At 42.9% G+C, this 18,526-nt stretch overlaps 1 protein-coding gene across 1 annotated transcript in view; it reads right to left on the bottom strand.

Moving 5' to 3' along the window:
- Positions 1 to 837: 837 nt before the first annotated feature.
- The window catches only part of LOC110978059 (arf-GAP with GTPase, ANK repeat and PH domain-containing protein 1-like), a 71,514-nt gene continuing 53,825 nt past the window's right edge, over positions 838 to 18,526 (bottom strand). Inside the window, 13 exon segments of the mRNA XM_022232728.2 lie at positions 838 to 2,584; positions 3,018 to 3,185; positions 3,409 to 3,601; positions 5,738 to 5,855; positions 7,082 to 7,244; positions 7,638 to 7,711; positions 8,139 to 8,282; positions 11,994 to 12,152; positions 12,897 to 13,074; positions 13,818 to 13,922; positions 14,199 to 14,300; positions 15,143 to 15,471; positions 18,345 to 18,479. Coding sequence (XP_022088420.2) covers positions 2,381 to 2,584; positions 3,018 to 3,185; positions 3,409 to 3,601; positions 5,738 to 5,855; positions 7,082 to 7,244; positions 7,638 to 7,711; positions 8,139 to 8,282; positions 11,994 to 12,152; positions 12,897 to 13,074; positions 13,818 to 13,922; positions 14,199 to 14,300; positions 15,143 to 15,471; positions 18,345 to 18,479 — 2,072 coding nt within the window. The 3' untranslated portion in view covers positions 838 to 2,380.

Genomic DNA, 18,526 nt, shown 5'->3' with positions numbered 1-18,526 from the left:
GCATCCATCTTGTGAAAAATTCTTGGCACAAAAACTCTGGCCCTGTCAAGAGACGCTGACATTGTCAAAATATGCACATTTAATTTTGTGAGACCAAAATAGAGTTTCACAAATTTTTACCCAACTTTTTTTGGTTCCTTTAAAGTTTGGTAATGTTGCAAAGAGGCGTAAATACATGTATAACCATGAAGAGCCACCACTGCCATATCTGCAGTGAAGTACGCACCTGAAACAAGGGTGGATTCAGGGCCATTTGGGGGGTGCAACTTTTTTTTTAGGAGCACCCAACTTTTTGGAAATATTTTTGTTACTCTTTGTTTGGCCTCTCTTAGGGTGAGACCTTTCATTTTCCGACTGGGAATGCAATGGGCCCTGTAGCCCCCCCCAACCTGACAGTGCTGCGAATTTCAATGTGATAAATCTCTCACATGAACCTTTTTGAAGTGCCCTGCCTAACACACACTTCAACTTTACTTTACTTTGCTTACGGAATTTGGTAAAGAACATTTCATAAAAAATTTACAAAATGATTTGAGGACAGGCTTTCAGAGTGTTTTCGTTTCGCCTTTTTACAGAGATCTATTCTACAGTTGCATTGCCCATGCGAGTCACAATTCACGCCAGAAGGAAAAAAAAATAAATAAGTTTTTTTTTATTTTCTTTTCAAATCACTACTACAAACAGTGGTTAACAGTGTTAAAAAATACCTTTGGGTCAATTTTAAGTCTGGCAGTGGACTTGAAATCTATCAGTCTGTACAAAAAAAAAAAAAATTCACCGCCGTTAGTTTGGTCTACTGACCATTGCACAAGATGGCTTTGACACTTCAGCACCATCTTCAAATGAAGTCATGTGATTCCAGTCACCTGACACACTACACAACCATGTGGTAACACTCACATTAAAAATCCTCTAGCCAATCACATATTGTAACACTAGATAACATCATGCGACATTTGTATTTTTACAATTAATCATGTTATCGTCATTAGTTCAAAGTATATATACCACATAGATAGCATTCTCTGTACAGTCAATGATTTTTATAATACATTTGTTGTCATATATAACATATTTACTTTCAATTTCAGGCTTACAGCCACAAGTACCTTAAACACTGGTTGTAGAACCACTTTTAAGCATTCTCGTCCCAATTTTGTGAGGCATGCTTTTTCAGTTTCATAGTGCCGCAGTCAAAAAACAACAAAAACAGAAACCTGATTTTGGAGATGTCAAAAAGCTTCTGCGCCACTTCTGCATCCGGATAGTGGCAATGGGGATATTGTCCCACTTACAACAGTGACTTCAACCTCTTACCAACGCTTGACTTGTCAGTTTGTAGGGTCTAGATTCACAAGCTTTTCAGTCAGAAAAAAAAACCGAACTGATGGAAAAACAATGCAAACATGTTTGGTTTGTAATAACATTCACAGTGATTACACTTTTTGAGTGCTGTCAGAAAAATGACCCGTTTGACATCCTGCAAAATCCTGATTTTTTTTCTTCTCTGGTGAGTACTTTGACAAAGCTAGAATTACTTGAAGCAAGGTTTCTGACACGGATTGGTGATACAAAAAAATTACATCTTTTCCTCCAGACATTATTTCCACAAACGTTACACATTTATGGGAAATGTCACGCTGGTGTGCAAGAAACTCTTCAAACAAAAGTTGTCACATGAGCCCTGGTGCCGCTTTTATAACAAACATTTGGCAGTTCTATTTTCAGACCAAAAAAAAAACCATTCTCCCAGGGTCAGTCACTGGTGGCAGAAGCAGAGGGGCCAGGGGGCTACTACCCCCTCCCCTTTCTAGTTGGGGGTAATGACCCCTCCTCTTAGCGTGTCCTTTAATGCCTGATGGTCACACAAATGTCTCCCCCCTTTTAGAAATTGTTCCACTGCCGCTGAGGACAGTCCTTTACATGGCGTAACAGTGTGAAACTAGTAAAGGACACTGTGTGGCCACTGGCCAACAAGTAAAAGCCCACAGGAGGGCACTGGAGGGCTGGGCTGAAGTTTTTACAAGAACTGATACGCGGGCATCACAATTTAGCCTAACAGGCAAGCGGGACTTGGGGTATTTCACACTGAATGTGCACACGATGCTGGCAACCAAGGTTTATGTAAGTTACAAAAGAAACTTGAGGAACGCACTTCAGCCCGCCCAAGTGCCCGTAATTTGCAGTTTGGCGACCAAACAAGGCAAGGGTCAATAAATGTGATTGTTCAGCAAAACTGACAACTGCATGAGATGTGAAATCGTTCACACGAAGTGGCCCAAAATCGCCCTGAGCTTTCAATAAAGCAATACATGAAACACACACATACACAAAAATACATGCGAGCATCTCTCCATGTAAACGCCATCTTCCATCATCGTCAGATGACGCTAGATGTTACTTTTCCAGGGTGGTTTTTCCCATATGACCTCCGGAGGGCACTGTTGTTGACGTTCATGTCGCCACCGTCATCCGGGCAGCCATTGGCCAGCATGACTTTGACACATTCGTCAGCCCCCACGCTGCGTGCATATGCGAGGGCTGTCCTACCATCAGCATCAACTGCTTTGACATCTGCATTGTACTGAAATTTAAAAAAAAAAACCCAGAATTATACCTGAAAGTAATAGAAAATGATAGAAACAGGAGGCTTCAAAAATCAAATAATCGCTGTATTTCTACTCATATTATCTCCAACCCCATACCAATCTTTTCTTCAGTTTACCAAAAAAAGGTGACCACTAGTCTGCAATGTACACGTGCGAGGAAGTGCAACTTTAGTCAAACATTACAGAGACAAGGACATGGATCGGTTACGCTGTGATAATCAGCCTATGCAAACACATGGCAAAACGTGTGCAAGTTTAAATGAATAACACTGGTACATGGAGCTATTCCTACCCAGAATGGTGAATGGGATCTGTGCTTTGCGACAAGTCTTGTCCAATTTTTGGACCCAATATTTATGCTCTCTGACCAGTCTTCCTCAGACATTTGATGCGTGTTTGCCCACTCACCCAGACCAGTAGCTGTGCAATGACCACATTCCCCATGGCACAGCTCAGGTGCAGCGCTGACCGGCCGTCACCCTCCCCGTAGTGATAGTTGACATCATCTTGACTGGCGTGGATGAGAACCAGCGTGACCAGCCGTACGTCCTCCTTGATCACCGCCTCCATCAGTTGCTGCAGATGACAGAGACAGGAGATATTCAGAGCCGTGCCTCAGCCGTGTCCAGAAAGTCACGGCTGCAGCTGGACTGTGAGGCGTGGACTAGTCAATGATGTGATATGCATAAGGATGAGGGTAAAATGCACTTTTATCGCCCAGTCATGTGATCATTTTAGGCCAATGAAAATACAGTACTCTAAGACAGGGGTAAAACAAAGGGAATTATAACAAACCCACCATTCCCAGCGGTCTGTCAGTGAACGGTGGGGGAGCGGCAAATTCCTTCTTCTCGTACTTGGCCCGTATCCATTTCTCCTTCTCCTCCCTGCTGGCGGAGGCAGCTGGCCTGGTCTGATTCCGTAACAACCCCTCCCAGATGCTGTTGGCCATTGCATTGCCTATGGACAGCATGACAGCAGTCAGCTCAGGCCTGCAGGCCAAAAAATGAGAAGGATGCCAAAGGATGAAGAAACGACAACTGACAATCAAAAATGGATAAACCGTTCATGGTGCTGAGCTGGAACTGAAAAGTGCACTGTGTTGCCTATCCACAGCTGACAAGCAAGGAGGGTAAACTGCACGCACGTTCTGGTTAACCACTTCATGCCTGGGCATTTTGCAATGTTGAGGATGCTGGGCCGGCATGACTATCATTTTTTCCGTTTTCAAAATCCTTCAACAATTCATCATTCCATTTAACAGTCGTTTATAGCCACACAGAGTAATCTTCAGGCACTACTCTAAGTTGACAGGTGACCTTCATTGACGCCCGAATATTTCAGCCAGGCCTGCAGTCTTGTAAACAGAGCCCAGATTGTGCGGTGTTATACAACTGTCTTTTGTTCACGAACTTGGCTCAGTGCACTGCTGACCTCTTTTCAATAGGGGCCAGATTAGCATGCAGCGGTGCTGTGTGGCTCATCGCTGCGGTGGTGGAGAGCTTTTGTCCCCGGTGGTAATCCGCTTGCTCTAAATACCCCAAACCCTGGTATACGGTTTCAAAATAACGCTGGATTATCACCACTTTTGAGAGTGAAAAATGCCGGTAATGCCCAGCAGCCTGGTCTTTTGTTCGGAGTACGGTCTTTTGTTACAGGGCCCTGTTTCCTTTGTCCGAGTTCGGAGACCCCGGCCACACATATAAACCATACGGCACCGATTTCGGAGTCCCCGGCTGGTAGTGGTTAAGGAGTGTCACTGTCAAGCTCCGGGTCTGTTTGTTTCATGAGGATCTGGATCACAATAAGTAATCCGATGTTTGTTCACTGACACCAGAACCTGCCTAATGGATAGAAGGCACCAGCCTTCGAATCACTGATCGAGATCCAAATCCACGTAAAAACAACCAGGCTCTCGGTGTGCAAGCACGACACACACAGTGTGAACCCTCGGCACAAAAGAAGTCCACAGGATGTGGGGTTAGAAAACGTTGTGTGGACTTGCATGCATCCATGCAGTCTTTCCCCCTCACTCGAACACAGTTTCAGAGGCATTCTGGGGTCAGGATTATTGCGGCAAAATGGAGAGAAACAGTCCTGGAAATCATCATCAAAAATCCAACTCGAAGGAATGCTTGTAATGGGGGAGAAAAAGGAACATATTCCTTGTGTTTTCTTAACCACAGAAGAACAAAGGAATGTCCATGCTAAGTATGCGAACCAAGCATGTGTGTGTTAACAGGTCACAGTACAGACAAGAAATAAACCAATCCATAAACCACATGCTGACAACATGAGTTTTAGGCAAAAAATTTTGATCTTTGAAAAAGGCGAGATACGGTGACTATCTTTGGATATACAGGCAAAAGCCAAAAATACTGACAGGCAAGAGTCAGTTAACAGCATTTGCTGGGTATTTCTTACGGCAACCTCATATTTTTCAACACTCCAGGATGTGCCCAAGGAGAGGTATCTGCTGCCATAACAGCCTGTTCAAGTTCAAGTTCAACACCCAGTCCACTTCAACAAACTTCTCCAACTTTGTGAGTGTATATGACTAATGCGGGATTGGACCATCTAGAAAGTGACTTTGGGAGCTCCTTTGTGTTTCAAAAAGGTTTCGTTACGGTCACATTGCTACCAACAAAATGAATACTCCCTACCAACTGATGGGGGGGTAGGGCTTCAGCTCAAGGTGACACAGAAAGCCAGGTCGGTGCAAACTGGTCGAGTCCCATCCCTCACTGACCAGACATGTATACAAACCATACGACCAATGTATATGCATATGACATGCACAGCTGGATCAGGCAGTATACTATTTGAAAGGATCTCGTGTTGGTGGTTGATGTGTGTGGTGAGCAGGGCTTACTGGATCTCTTTTCATATGAATGTCTTTGAAACTGCCTTAAAAGCTTTCTGGCGCACATTGGAAATGGCAGTAAAGAGTATATAAACCTCCACAGCAACATGCAAGATATTCATCTCTCAGGCCCCTGGTAGGTAAAAAGCTGTGTCTATTAAATGACACCGGCTTTGGTGCAAGTACTCAAGGATGCAGTATGGAAAATGCAGGCCCCCTCTCTTTGACCCATAAGGAAAACACAGATATTCAGGGGTGTACTTACGGCCACTCATCCAGCTGTAAGGAACGTACTCTGGAGACGTGAGAGCCTAGATTTCTGTGGATTCCTGAGCACTCGATGCAGATTAACGCTCCAAGGTTGAGACTGGACCAATCAGGATCTGAAAAGGTAAGGCGGTGAAAAATATGGTTGAGAAATTCCAGACTTGTCTGCAAGAAGGACATCCTGTATGCAAGCGAATGTGAGTGCGTAGAAATCGTCTTTCATGAGCAAGGTAGGCATTTCAAAATGCAGATGCACAAATCAAAATTTACTTTCAAGAATCAACGCCACATGCTTACAGAACAATGTGGGGCACAAAGCAAATTGAGGAGGAAAAGTTCTCGCTGTGAGATAAACACCAAATTCAGAAGCATTTAATAATAACGGGGTATTTATAAAGTGCATGTGTATCCACCAGGACAGATTCTCTTGGTGCTACAACTTCAGGATGTATCACGCTTACAGTACTTTTTATGCTGAAACTTACAAGGAAACTTAAATTTTATTGCAAACAAAACTGCAAGCCACTGATTTGGTTCCTGTACCCTCGGCCTCTCCATATGTACATCTGCCATGATTATCTCTACACTGAACAGGTTAACCTCTTAACTCCCAGGCTGAATACAGTACAACGATTTCCAATAAACAAGACTGGACAGACATCCAATGTATCTCGCTGCACTATTAAAAGCCAGGGGCAATCCAAACAGGGAAATCTCCAGTTAGCTCTGTTTTTAGACACTCCATAAGCAAATTAGGCGAGCTGTCCTTCCTCTTATCAATATCCAAGAAAAACTTGATCTGCAAACACTCTGATCCTACTCTGTCAACAGCACAGGACTGAATGTTCAACAACTTCATATCCAATATGTATCAAAGAGTTCAATTATAAAGAGCCTTCCCTCCCTCACTCCCCTCCGCAGCTCATCACCCTTCCCCATCCCTCCATCACCCTCCCCAGCCCCTCATCACCATTCCCTACCCCCTCAGCACCGCTCCCCACCCCTCATCACCCTTCCCCATCCCTCCATCACCCCTCCCTACCCTTTCCCAGCACCTAATGACCCTTCCTCACCCCTCCATCACCCTCCCCAGCCCATTTCCTACCCCCTCATCAACCCTTCCCTCGCCCCTTCATTACCTCTCACAGCTCCTCATCACCATTCCCTACCCCCTCAGCACCGCTCCCCCACCCCTCATCAACCCTTCCCCTGCCCCCTCATCACCTCTCCTCACCAGTCACACCTCTCTACCCCCTGTCACCCCTCCCCCCACCCCTCCCTACCCCTCTGTACCCTTCCCCTGCCCTCTCATCACCCCCTTGTACAACACGTGCATACTTACTTGGTGCTCCACAATCTACACACTGGTTGTTTCCCCTCACTTTGCGGATGGCTTCCACCGCAGCTGACCTCTCCACGTTGGTCATCAGCCCTTTGGCACTCACATTGGCTTGCAGACAGGCAAGGATTTGTTGTTCAATCGCTGTTACCCACACATCACGTTCCTAATATAGCAACATAAAGTACTTTATACACTTTCAGAAGTCACAAAGTTGCTATTCTGGGGGGTTTGGTTGGATTGGTAAAACTACACATTTACCTACTGCTATCCAAGTAAACACTGAAAAAGGTTGCTCACCAAAACAAACTGTTGACCAGGCTCAGTATATTTGTTAACCCTATTTAGAGGAGGAGGATGCTTTCATTGGGGGAGGGATCAAATTGACACTCCCCATAAGGTAAAACATGTAACCCATGGCTGGTTTAGCTCATCAGTTGCTCTTGTTTAATACACTAACTGCTTTTTTTTTGCTGAGTAGCTCCACAGATGTGGGACTGGGCTGAACTGAAATCAAGCACTAAGCTGATCTACTTCATATCAAGACCGCTTGACTCACCTCTGCTGAAGAGACCTCAAAATGCCATTGTCTATTGTCCAGCGAAACAATGACAAACTCATACTCATCGCCATCTGTAAAGGAAATATGAAAATTGAAATTGGGAGCAGGTGGTGTGCAAAAAACATTCCTTTGACCCTCAAAGAACTTATTCAATAAAAAATATTTCATAAAGTATAAGGCTGTACTGCTTAGGATATTGATGTATATTGGTGAAGTGAAAACTTTGGCAAATTGAAGGCAAACACTAGTCAGCAACAAAGCAAATCCACATTTGGTTTGTTTTTTGGCCGAGAGGGTCGAGTTAAGTCTTAATCCAGGTCTTTGTAAAGTTTCTGAGAGTTTATCTCAAGCAAGACTCCATCCTCTGCAGACTGGCTCGAGTCCAGGGTCACTCCGAGTCTTCAGCAACAAAGACATTAGGATGAACTCTTCCAGCTGCGCCAAACAGCGCAGTACGGAACTAATAAGAGGACAGTTCAAATGACTCCAGGTACTAACCTTCCTGCTGATTGGACGTGTCAAGGTTCTTGCCGCCACCTGAGCTCCTCATTCGTCGGTGCTTCTTCTTGGATGACTCCTTGCCGCCTACCAGGTTGCCCATTTGGGGGAAGGACATGGGGGCATCCATCCCATTAGAAATACCTACAATGACAGAGGACACAGCAAAATGAAGAATTCAACTTATAAATGACTAATGCTGGAGTTTGCACATTAGAATAAGAAGATTTGTAAGAATTCCTAATTTTAGCTTGTTTAAAATGTAACTTAAAAATCATGGGCCAAGTTACAAAGAATTTGTTCGGAAACAAGGTAAACACCAAGAGATAAATGAGGTCCGTGCCAGCCCGTGACTAATGTGACATGAATGGCCTCTGCTTGATTATTACAGGTACCATGTTGAACAGAATTATTTTTTAGCCTTTTTCAGTTTGCAGACAGTTCCTTACAGGATTAGGGATCTAGCTTACGACGCTCTGTCGTGTGATGAAAAATGGTGGCCATATCAGAGGCAACAATATTCCCAAGTCACAAGTGATCTTTTCAAAAGTTTTTCTGATCTTCATTTGTCAACTTTTTTTTCCTGGTGGGGTAAAGCAAAATGCTGCAACAGTTCAAGGTCTGCAATTTCAGTTCAGATTAGATGTCATCGAAATCCTGAATATTTTTCATTGAAACATTTTTCATTTCAAAAAACAGCGACAAAATCCAAAATATCAGTCCCAGAGTTTAAATAAAAAGTTAACATGTGGCTCAATTTCGTTTAATTAATGCAACATTCGTAAATTGTTCAACCACACACCAATCCACATCATGCAATAATTCACTGTTAATCATGTCAATCAATGTTAGTATAAAGAAAAACCCTAAAAAACCGCTTAGTATACAAAGTTCATCACGACTGTATATCAAATATGCACTTGCAAAGTCCAGAAGAGTGATGAACAAGAAGGGCCATTTCAAGACAGTTCTTTATTCTCCTGAAATAATCCACTGAACTCAGTATGAGATGTGTAAGTCCATAACACACAAAGGACTACAGCCAAATTGATTTCCTTTGAGACTGACATTAAAAGGGTAGGATGCCTCAACAACATTGTAACAACGTGATATATTTACATAATTACAATTCAGTGCAGCCGTCTAATTTGAAAGCCACTTACAAAATCTTATTTTCTGCTTGAATTGCTTTGGCAATTTCCATTTTGAACAGGGAATGGATTTCCTTTTTAGCCAGCACCAGATGTCACACACATCAATTATCATAACAACCGCTGCACGCGTTGGAAAGATCTCACTGCTGTGCTTATTTCTTTCTACACAATGATTCTCGTTAGACATTCACTGCACAAATCCCCAAACTAAGTCTCAAATTGTCTTTCCTGTGCTTGAGCATTCAATCCGCCAGTTGCCATCCAATTTTTCATTTCTCAAGGGACAAAAACCAAAGAAACCGGGAAAAAAAGAGCCTCTCAGGCCAAACTGCATGCTGTGCCACGCCAAGCATGATGCAAGAGAACCGTTGAAACAGCGGTGTAAAATGTGGGAATCGTGTCTTACCCAAGGCCACACACGTAGAGAGGATACCCAAACCACATGCGAGAACAAGAAGTGGATAAATCATTACTGAATCCATGTGAACAATTTCAAAATAGAATTCAGGTGGCACTTGCATGCATATCTCAGCATCTCAGTATCTGCTCAGTATCTGCAAAAATATTGTTATTTGTTCATGGCATAAATTGTGAACGCCTTCTCCGTGCCTGAACACCTCATCACACCTGTGTACTTTGCTTGGAATCCGGTGAAATATATATCAATATATACACATCTGAACATACAAAACATACTGATATTTTATACACGCCAACCATTCGGCAACCAACCCCAGGAAAGCTCTAGCCAGGTGATTTACAACGTACACATACATGTATGCACTGTGGTCGACATGAAATCATTCCCTGCAAATCCATCAGGCATTGTTTGTGCCACAAGGACAGCTACTTGTCATCGAAACAACCCGGTGCTCCGACGGCTGTAAAGTTTGCACAGTGTGAGAGATACGTTTCTTTACATCCACTTGGCCACTGAAAAGTCACTTCAGGTCTGGGATGTGGAATTTTTGATTATCCATTAACTGAAACATGAGCCTGATGTCACACATGTGACAGAGTTTTTTCCCTGTACAATAAAACCTTCATACATATTTCAAAACCTGTAATACTATTGAAAGTGTCCCCTTTGTCTGTATATTATAACACATACGCAGTCAAGAATAACACAGGTATTTCTTAAACAAAACAAAAACAAAAAAATGTTCTGCCGTGTGTTCGACATCACGCTCATTTTCCAGAATATGATTACTAACAGAAATCTTTTTTCCCCTTCAATTTAACAAGTCAATTCAGCGAGAAGGCAAAACGTACTCTTTTTTCACTGACCCCCTTCCCAAAAGAATGCACAGGAAGATGATGGCCAATATGACGTTCTCACTATTTTCAAAAATGTGTACTCCATCCTATCGCTTAAATGCTTGCTTACACATTCGTGAAAAAGAAAAAAGTCGGAGAACCCCTTGGCTGAACACAGAAGCCATACACTGGTGCGAAACAAAAGGGAAGAGTCTAAATAAATCAGGAAGGAAGGATTTGAAAAGCATGCCTTAAGAAGCAACAAAACTGGCTGTTATTTCAGAGGAAGAAACGGAAACAGCACTTCAATTATGTGGTTTGAGTATCCTCTCCACACAATAGAATTTTCAAAGTGCATTTCTGGGGTCAAGCAAAAGCAAACATTTGAATCTGTCGAGGTTTCCTGCACTTTTTCACATCAAATGCATAAGAGCCATCAATACTTGATTAACTATTAACAATTATCATTAAGAAACTGCGTAGATAGTGACAAGAAATAAAGTTTTTTCTGGGGGGGGTGGAATAAAAAAAAAGTACGGGAAAGGGACATAATTTGACGACAGTGCCATGTTTAGTGGCCATGTACATAAAGCATACTACTGATCCAACCATGTACAATGCCGTTGGAAATCCTCAAAAGTCAAGCCTTACAGCTGATGCACACTATCAATGCAGCATGCAATATGAGGTTTGATTTCCCCAAAAGCATTAGGTACGCCTGGCAGAAAATGGCCATAAAGTTTCTCTTCTAGCAGCCACTGTCCCATTTTTCTTGAAAGATGGCCACGCACGAAGCCCACACCCCTGTAACCACTTAACTGGGGGCTACAGTTCACATCATACATCCACACACGGACAGAAAATGCTAGTGAAGATTCAGGAATCCGATTGGATACCCCCCTCAAATCTGATTGACCTGGTTTGGGAAAACTTGTACAAACAGAACATGGTGCATAAAAATTTGAGAGTTGACCCTGGGTCACGGGTCAAGAGGGTAATGTAATCGCTGTTTACAAATGGAGTTTTCCAAATCCTGGTTTTTGTCTCCAGCTTTTGCCTGATTTCCAAGTCCTTGTCTTAGGAGCTTTAGCTCGACTCAAAGTTTTGAAGAGCATCAAACTAGGCGCTAGTGACCCAAAGATGGAAGTATTTCCATTTTTTACCTTCAAAAGAATCAGTGTAGAAGCAGGTTTCATATCAAAGATGAAGCCCCAAACAGAGACAATGCTGATATATTTGAGGGAAGTCTGATCCCTACGTTGAGTGAAAGATACTGTTAAAAGGCTTTATTTGGTGTACTGATACCCTGCACTGAGTTCTCCATCTTCAGCTACGCCAATCCCCTGGGTAAATTCATCTTAATCTTCAAGAAGCTGTTCTTGATTTATCTTCTTTTGAACATTCTGGGATGGCATTTAGCAGCTTGACATCGAGATTCACTCACCTGGAGTGACAGAGGAATTGGATATGACCACTGAGTCCAAGATTGTGTCCCGCGGCAAGGACGTGGACTTGGCATTGATCTCTTGGCGCTCCTTGAACGAATGGAAATTTACACCACCGTCTTTGGCAAAGGCTGCTTGATTGGCATGTGTATTTCCACCTGAGAACAAAAAAAGAAAAACAAACCAACTGTTAAAACAAAGTTGGGTTTTTTTTCTTCTTTTTTTTAATCCCTGAAGTGTGGAGAACGACAAGATAAGTTTAAAAAGGGAAAAATGAGCTTTAACTATAAAAGCCACAGGCTTTTACAGTTGAAGGCCTCTCAAGAGTCCTCCCAAATCCTCCACAGTGGAGAAACTCAACAACACCATTCTTCCTATTTCATTTTCCCAGGACCCACAAGCCCCAAGTTAGTAAACAGCGGCTGAGGCTGTGCCTTCCTAAATCCTGCCAAATCAGACAAAACCTTCTGGGGACTTTGAAAGCTCATGGAGAGTTAGGGTAAATGTCAGTTACCTTGGGAAGTTCCAGGCGAACAAAAACATAATACAGATAAATATATTTCGTTGCTAGCATTGATTTACAAAGTAATAGAGAAAAGTATTTATTTTCAAGCTGACCAGTACATGGTTAAAATGAAGATGATCAATACATAGTTGTAATATTTAAATAGTTGGCAACATTTAAGTCAAAGGTGAAGCAAAAGCTTTTGTCCAATAGGCTCTGGACAGATAGATTAATGACAAGACAAATACAGACATACATAAACAAACAAACAAAAACACAAACGTAAGAGTGGAAAAACATTCCAAAATTGAGATTCAGGTATGATTTTAGATTTCTAGTAAAAACCAAAGAGACAGGGTCATGTTTTTTTAAGGATCAATCCAGACTATTCTTGTACCCGCGTGACCTGTTATCGTCATGGCCCGCATGTTGTTGGCGATCCCGTTGCTGCCTGGGTTGCCCTTGCTGGGCGACCCGCCAGGGTTATTGCGCACAATCTGTGGCTTCCTGCCTGGTACTTTGACAGTGGTGTTCATCAGCAGGATTTCCTTGCCGTGTGTGTTGTTCATGTAGTCCTAAAAGTAGAAGGTTAATAGAAAAAACCCTTTAAGAGTAGTGTACAAATAACTCAACAAACTTGAAACTAACTTTCTGCTATGGGATAAGAGTTGACCAATTTTCTTTGCAATGATTGTAGAGGTAAGTATTCCCAAATACATTATGACATCACTCCTTTGAGCTCTGCTAAAGCTCTAGGGCAAAGGGTTACTGTAAATTTATGCCACTAACACCTACATGTAAGAGAAGATTGTAAAGCTACGCTATCCATATTCACATTTAAGCCTAAAAACAAATGTACAGTTTCATGTCTTGGATGCTCTAATTTCATGAGTCCAAGAATCATCATGAGTGAACTTTATCAAAACGAATTACACTATTTATGCCACTGCCAAACTGCATACTATTTTCATCACAAAAGTGCAGCACACAGGTGGACAAAACTTGTCACAGTTGTTTACGGTCATTGACCAGGGGGCGAGATTGGAGGAAAATGATATATCAATGAAATAATAACCAAAAGGTTTGAGGGCCCCCACAGCAGCACAGGATCTGTGACGTGTGCTCTTTGTCAACTTTTCAATGTGAAAACACTATGGTGGTAAACCATGATTTTCCAGATGTGAGAGGAATCTTTGAAAAATCCTGAAATTAGGAATGCCGACAAAAACATCCTGAAATCAGGAGATATCCTGACAAATCTCACCCCTGGTTAACTGATTACTACCGTAAGTTATCACACTTTGGGTAACCAACTTACGTGTAGACTAGGGTGATACGTTAGCTTCCCATCATCACATAGGGTCACATACTTCTTTTTCCACTCTTTGTTGAGTGATTTACTACTCCTTTTGTACAGAAGACCCTGTAAGAGAACGAAAGCAAACAAGTCATGAATACACCGGTACTTCTCAATTGTTTGCGACGTGAAGGATTTGAAACATATGCAAAACACAATGCACTTGACGTCAAGAATCCTCAAAGCACTGCCGGCAATCAAGCGTGTCTGAGTGCGGCCACTTCAAACTCATAGAAAAAATACAAGATGGTATCACATCTCTTGAGGTTTTACTCTACTGATTCTGTGCTGAGCATTTAACCAGCCTTAAAGGGGGTCACGATGCTTTCAAAATCCACCCACCTGCATGATGGGGATACTCCTCCCACTGCCGATGCCGTGAGCAGGCCGGGCGACTGGCTCAGCTCCGTTCTTGGTTTCTGGCTGCTTGCCCTTACCTGGTTGCTGTGAAATGGGCAAAATGGGAGCCTGATTAGAAATGGAGCCTGTTGTGATACAAGCACACATGATAGCCATTGCAGCACTTCAGGCATGCTACAAGGAGACGCAGGCAAATGGGTATTTATTTGGGTGGGAACAGGGAAACAGGTTAAATCATTTGGACAAACAAGAAACTGCTTTATCTGAATTTTCCTTCCAAAACATTCAATATTAAAAGTTGATGAAATGCAAGCATGACGCCTCGATTGAGTCAGAAACCACCAGGAATGACCCATGAGGGATAATCTGGAGTTAAAAGTTATACCACCCTGAATAAAAAAAAGTGGCATCAAAATCATTCAATTAGTTTTCCAGATGATGAGTCAATCGCTCTGTTACTGACTTCTGTGTTTCTTTGTAATGGATTGCAATACACTCTTATGCAATATCCAATTCATTACTAGCATGCCAACAAACAGAAGCATCTGTCAAAGTACGTGTAGCTGTAATTATTGAGCCATTTTCCAAACTCTGATCTCATCACATTCATTCAACAATGGGCCTTAAGCTGGACCAAGAGAGGGCAGTATTTTGTTAGCAATGGAAGCTCCTTTGGTCAGAGCAGAACTTCACTGGTTCACGAAGAACTATCGGTAGGAAATGTATGCATCGCGGTCGCATCGCTACCAACAAAATGAACACTTCCGACCAATGTTTTCAACCAATTCGGGGGTGCTTCTGCTTGAGGTGGATAGGATGTTCTATACTACACTGGAAAGCCCCATTAAAGAGGAGACTAAAATTCAAGACAGACGAGGCCAACTTTTAGACAAACTGCCACTGCCAATGATGTGTCTATTTATTACCGTGAACAGGTTGGACTTCCGTCTGGACTTTCGGGTGAAGTTGGGCGTGCTGCTGGGGCTGGGCTGGGACGAATCCCGGCTGCCCTCCCGGCTGCCCCCGCTCAGGTTCCTCCGGCCAGCAGTGGGCGTAGGTGGCGCCCCGCCCCCGCTGTTAGAGTGGTTAGTACTGGTGGGGGCCGTGTTTGAGGAGCCCTGGGGGTAGGGCCCCGGAATGCCAAAGTTGTTGCTTCGGACGGAGTGGGGCGTGCTGGGGAGGGAGGAGCTGGAGGTGGACAGGGGTCCTAGAGACAGGAACTGCTGGTGCTTTCGCTCTTGGATGATTTGAGCAGCTGTAGGTAAAGATTGGAGAAAACAGCTCGCAGACAATTCCACAAAACATCTTTTTTGTTTATGAATTATTAACAAAAATGACGTCATTAACAGTGTGACCACTTTCCACTTTTGCTGGGAATTGCCCTTGACCATAACCCACTAGGGCCTTTTTACAACAGCACATCCTCAATCCTCCAAAATATTCCAATTGCCCAATGTCAAAAACTACATTCGTCCCCAGTCTTCCAAAATCCTCCATTTTCTTGGCTTATGCACAAAATGAAAGATACCCGAATCCTCAAGCCTCCAAAATCCTCCCTGGCCCTACTTTGGTTTTTTTTTTGGGGGGGGAGGAGGGGGAGGGGGAGGGTTAGGCACATCAGGTTGGTTGCTGGGCTGAAGCTGGTTTTTGGCAGAGTTGGCTAAGGGCTTGACTTTTGTCATAAACAAAGCAGACATGTGCTTTTGTTTAAACACACTGCAGTTGAGGATTGAGTGATTTATCACCAGCAGCAGTGAACAATGGGACATACTGTCCTTGGGTACATGTATATTGTAAACAGCATAATGTGTGACCATATGCACCACTATGTGACTGATTTTTAGTACTTCATTCACCATTCATCCTCAATCCTCCAAAATCATCCAGCTTTTAAACTGGCATTTATCCTCAATCTTCCAAAATCCTCCAGTGTTCAAATCATCATTCATCCTCAATCCTCCAAAATCGTCTGGGTGGTTGTGGAGGATTGAGGTGGGTCAGGTTTAATACAAGTATTTCTGTGCCGGCTATTCTCCTTGGCGTCACGGTGTTACCTTCTGACCTACCCAAGCACTACATTGTAGGTTTACCAGTAAAATAAATGTAACACTGGGCTATTAGGTTGACGCAGACTTCAACTTTAAATGAACCGACCTCTACAAGAGACAAAAAAATACATATAGTGTACATATACCGGTACTTCAAAAACATCTCCACACAATGTTACTCTCTCTGTACTCACAAAGCCCCAAACTCCCTCCAGCAAAGGTAGAATCACCGTGTCAGCCACTGCACACTATACATCTCTCCAGGGCTAGTTACCAGTTCACTGCACAACAACTACATGTACGGGTAACACACCGATTCTAAGCCCCTCCCCCCTCCAGGAGGGAGGGGCTTCCTGAGTGAACAGCTACATGAACGCGCATATGTACATGTATCATACACGTATATGTATGCTAGCTCTACAGTCAATGCAGCACAGTGCTGTTGTCATGTCCATCCTAAACCAGTCCCAGGTCTTTTCATGAGATCCGTCGCACGCGACACGATGAACAGTAACAAAGGAATGCTTTTGTCACAGTTCATTTGAATGGCTTGCGACTTCACATGTGCAACAGGATGGCTACTGATGGACCTGTGATGGACTTGCAGGGACATGGAGACTCAACTACATGTATAATACTGCATGACTGATTCAATAACCCAAGTCATTTATCCTTGTCATGAGTGTTCTACTGCCATCCAGGATAAAATTATTTTTAATACCTCTACCTGAACAAGTGTAATCAATGCATATAAATGTACTAAGAGAACCAAGGCATGATCACTTGAAGGAAAGTTTTCTTATTTACAAGTTCAGTGGATATCATAGAGTTAGATATTATTATATCTAACTCTATGGTGGATATGGAAAACCCACATCCGCACTACAATTCAGCACACAAAAAAAGTTTTCCACAGGGGGAAAAGATTAAGCTAAGACCTTGTTGGATTTTTTTCCTGTTGCAACAGCCAGTATGGACATTCCATCACTGGAGAGCTTGCCTTTAGGCCTGGCTTTACAGACCAGGTTGAGTAAAATTCTCTTGGCACAAAAACCACAGCCAAACCTCTGGCTGGGTAAACCTTTTCCCCAGCTGCAGCTGGTAAAAAAACCCACTGAACAAACCTGCCTCTGTGCTGCCTCCAACAAACAAAGGCTTCTTCAACGGGGTCCAGCCTATTTGTCCAATACCAGCAATGAGCAATTGGGCCCATGGGAATTCTGTCACCGCCATAAAAATTTCTGGGATTCTGCGTTAATACATTTAATACACAGACGCATGGATGCCATTGGTTTTTGTAGATTGTGTGCCTAGGGGCACTCCGCTGCCAACAACCAGTCACAAGATGAGACTTATCCCCTTTTTTGCTACTTGTTTTGGCTGTACACCAATTTTCCAAATGCTGTCCGTTAATTTCTCTTCATTTCGGCGTACATGTATGGTACGTGTGTGTGTCCATGTACTGTACATACACCCGGAAGTGAAACTTCATGAGTATGTCAAAGGGATCAGTGATTCATTATATACTGTACCAGTACATGTACAGTAAACAGTCTTGTTGACAACGAAACAAAAACAAAAAGATGGAATTTACTCAGCAAGTTACTAGTTTACCCTCGTTACTCGGCATTTTACTCTTCTTCCATTGCATTCTTATTCCACTAAGAACGGTTTTTAAATGTCTGGTTACTGTTGCACACAAAGGTAAATCTCACCATGAGAAAGATTTTCCCATATTCAACCAGACAGTGTCTCAACTCATTATGTGGAGATGTTTGAATCAGCCTTTCACCAAGTACATGTAAAGGTGATCATTTCCACAAGATGCACACATGGGTAACAGTAATCACTACAACCACGTGGTCATTCTTTGGAAGCCAACGATGAGACATTTTTGTGAAAAGGCAAGCCTAAATGAAGAGAATACGGGAGATTCAGCCTACGAAAAGAACACCCACCTACCTATGTACTGTACATGTGTACAGGTGTGTGTTAACGGAGAGGATTACAATAGGGATTCCAAAAATCCCAACTAGGCAGTGACTCAACTCACCACTCAAAGTGATTTCTCTCAACTCACCATCTTGGAAGACTCTGTCTACGTTGAGACCGTACATTGCACATGTTTCATAGTAAGGGCATCTTTTGAGGTCAGCTGCTAGCTTTCTCGCCCGGGAATCATCAATAACCCTTGGCGTGCTCTGACTGACTGTATCTGAAACAAATGAAAGCAAAAAAAACACCAGTCATTACACAACTTTG

This window comes from Acanthaster planci, linkage group LG08 (genome assembly GCF_054643075.1).
Source record: "Acanthaster planci isolate LZ-2023a linkage group LG08, COTS_SCS, whole genome shotgun sequence".
Lineage (NCBI taxonomy): Eukaryota > Metazoa > Echinodermata > Asteroidea > Valvatida > Acanthasteridae > Acanthaster > Acanthaster planci.
The sequence above is the reverse complement of the archived record's forward strand: the minus strand, read 5'-3'. Positions and strand labels throughout refer to the sequence as shown.